Source organism: Notothenia coriiceps, unplaced genomic scaffold (genome assembly GCF_000735185.1).
Source record: "Notothenia coriiceps isolate Sejong01 unplaced genomic scaffold, NC01 NC01_scaffold00004524, whole genome shotgun sequence".
Classification (NCBI taxonomy): domain Eukaryota; kingdom Metazoa; phylum Chordata; class Actinopteri; order Perciformes; family Nototheniidae; genus Notothenia; species Notothenia coriiceps.
Genome location: NW_011337225.1, coordinates 1 through 3,132, shown reverse-complemented (window position 1 = coordinate 3,132; position 3,132 = coordinate 1). Strand labels below are relative to the sequence as shown.

Below are 3,132 nucleotides of genomic sequence, written 5' to 3'. Positions count from 1 at the left end.
CATCTCTAAAGACCATCGCATCCCCAAAGTCCATTTCATCTCTAAAGACCATCGCATCTCTAAAGACCATCGCATCCCCAAAGACCATCGCATCTCTAAAGACCATCGCATCCCCAAAGACCATCGCATCTCTAAAGACCATCGCATCTCTAAAGACCATCGCATCTCTAAAGACCATCGCATCTCTAAAGACCATCGCATCCCCAAAGACCATCGCATCTCTAAAGACCATCGCATCTCTAAAGACCATCGCATCCCCAAAGACCATCGCATCTCTAAAGACCATCGCATCTCTAAAGACCATCGCATCTCTAAAGACCATCGCATCTCTAAAGACCTATAAAGCTCTATAAACTTTTGAGACAATTAACGTTTGGTTTAAAACATTTTCAACATGCGACTCGAATGAGACACAGGAAGTGAGTCACTGTGTGTGTGTGTGTGTGTGTTTACATCTTTCCACAGCTCAGCACACAGAGGAAGGTTGGTCAGAGCTTGATGATACAGACGTCGCACCTGGAAGAGAAATAAAGTGACATAAAGAGGAAGGAGGAGAAACAGCAAAAACAAAAAACAAAGTGAGAGGTTAATAAACCAACAAACAACAACAAACTGTCAACCAAGAAGCCTGTGGGGAGGAAACCAGAGTCAGGCGCTCTGCAGAGGGTCCTCCGTCCCTCCAGGACCTGTAGGACCCTGAGGCAGTTCATTTAAATTAAACCATTAATGGACCTGACCATTGTGATTGGTCTCCTTGTACATGGAGAGAAAGTCCTAATGGGTTGCTCTCACCTATCAGGACCAAATCCCATCAGTCTTCCATCACCCTCTGAACTTAGCACATTGTACACAAAGCTACTTCTTAATATCTGCACAGCTCTCCACTTCTCATATTAATACTGCACATATTTTATTCTCCAAGTATTGTGTCATATTATACTGTTCTTAGTTTTTGGGTATATAGTTATATATTTGAATAAAAGGTCCTTCAGAGCGTCTCTCCGTCCCTGACTCACCTCAGAAGTTAGCTTCAGCTCCTTCTCCACAGCTATCGCTCTGAGAGAAACACAGATACAGTCAGGAAACACACCTCAGAGGGTTATTGATCTCACACAAAAACACACATTCATATATTTTTAGGAGCTGCTTCATGAATACTTTAAGATTACGCAGTGAAAAACCAAACATGGTTGATTCCTGCCCATGAATAGAGGATTAACAGCCATGTACACCCCTTTATGAACAGAAAACAGCTAAGGATTATAAAAGGACATTTCCACTTGTTTTCCCTGCAGTGTGAAGGTCTTCATTGGTTGGGTTCAGAACATCCTGGCTCCTTGATTTAAGCTTTGGTTTCTCATGGTCCGTGCTGGGTGTCACTCACATGTTCCAGTAGGCGAGGCACTTGGGAGAATGGCTGCTCAGCATCCGGACCTGGAACTTCAGGTGCTCCATGTTTCCATCCTGCCACTCCTGATGCAGCAACCTGAGCATCAACACAGCAACTCAGGAAGCAACAAACACCACAGAGCTGGATCCCACGGGGTCAGACCACCTCAGGTAACTAACGCCAGCTCAGAAACAACCTCAGAGAAATACGCGCACACACATCGGAGAGGGCTTCCTCTGTAAGGCTCACTGCTGGTCTACAGATGTGGAAACTAGGGACACGGATGCAGACTCATGCCTACATCCAGTTGTGCGATGGGTTTTTAACATGTTACGTATCTTCCTCTATGAGTCCCGATGAGCCTTTAAACATCCTACATTAGGGTTGTCCACATCCGACCAGAGGGTCCAATCCGTCCCGCGGCATGACTAAATGTTATAGATGTACAAGGCAGGGGGATAACCTTCCTTAATAGTTCCCTCTTTAGGTCGTATGCTGTCGTGTCAGGATTACCACACAGATGTGGAAATGAGTGTAAGATCATTTCTTGAAGTAGTTTTGATCATACTATATTGTTCAGATCCAGACACTAGTAACTGAATGTGTTTGTAGAGACTGATCTGTTGCGATGCACATGTTTAAAGATAATCTGAAGCAGAAAATGTTGTCACTTATTTTTCTTCAGAAATGTGAACATGTTAAGAATGTACATTTTTATTATGCTATGATTTTACTGGTCCGCCCCACCTGAGATTACATTTGGCTGAACGTGGCCCCTGAACTAATATGAGTTTGACTCCCCTGTCCTAGACCTGGTTCTACAGAGTGTGTGTGTGTGTGTGTGTGTGTGTGTGTGTGTGTGTACCTCAGACCCAGTTCAGTGTTGTTGGGCATGGCGTATCTTAGTCTCTCCAGAACAAGAGCATGCTGGGATTTCGGCAGACAGCGCAGGTAGAGCGTTACCACCTGAGAACCAATCAGCACAGAGCATTTCCATCAGGTAAAACCGTGTGGTCACGTTCAATATCCTTTCAGGATCTTTATGTTTCTAGAAACTAGTTTAGGTTGAACACGGTCCTCACAAAACAGGTGAGGTAGAACAGGTGAGGTAGAACAGGTGAGATGTAGAACAGGTGAGATGTAGGACAGGTGAGATGTAGGACAGGTGAGGTAGAACAGGTGAGATGTAGAACAGGTGAGATGTAGGACAGGTGAGTGTAGAACAGGTGAGATGTAGGACAGGTGAGGTAGAACAGGTGAGATGTAGAACAGGTGAGATGTAGGACAGGTGAGGTAGTGCAGGTGAGGTGTAGGACAGGTGAGATAGAACAGGTGAGACCTTGTTGTGGAAGGTGTAGCAGCTCCAGAACTCAGCGGGGTTGAAGGGGACACACAGGCGGGACGGGACGGTGCTGAGGCAGCGATGGATCAGATTTGAGAACCGTTTGGACCGATTGAGGGACACAGAGCTGAACTCCAGGTACCTGAAACAGGTGAGAGACAGAGAGACAGGTGAGCGACAGGTGAGACAGCTTCTCAGGTTTAACTGTGGTGTACAGGTGACCCCCTGTGTGCAGGTGACCCCCCCCGGTGTGCAGGTGACCCCCCCAGGCGTACAGGTGAACCCCCCCAGGTGTGCAGGTGAACCCCCCAGGTGTGCAGCTGAACCCCCCCGGTGTGCAGGTGACAACCCCCAGGCGTACAGGTGAACCCCCCTAGGCGTACAGGTGAACCCCCCCAGG

At 47.0% G+C, this 3,132-nt stretch overlaps 1 protein-coding gene across 1 annotated transcript in view; it reads right to left on the bottom strand.

Moving 5' to 3' along the window:
- zfc3h1 (zinc finger C3H1-type containing) overlaps positions 1–3,052 on the bottom strand; it is a gene marked incomplete at its 5' end in the record, with an annotated part of 3,481 nt that extends 429 nt beyond the window's left edge. The window contains 5 exons of the mRNA XM_010767670.1: positions 14–516; positions 1,017–1,056; positions 1,385–1,486; positions 2,256–2,356; positions 2,730–3,052. Coding sequence (XP_010765972.1) covers positions 379–516; positions 1,017–1,056; positions 1,385–1,486; positions 2,256–2,356; positions 2,730–3,052 — 704 coding nt within the window. The remainder of the gene's footprint in view (positions 1–13; positions 517–1,016; positions 1,057–1,384; positions 1,487–2,255; positions 2,357–2,729) is intronic.
- Between the last annotated feature and the right edge of the window lie 80 nt (positions 3,053–3,132).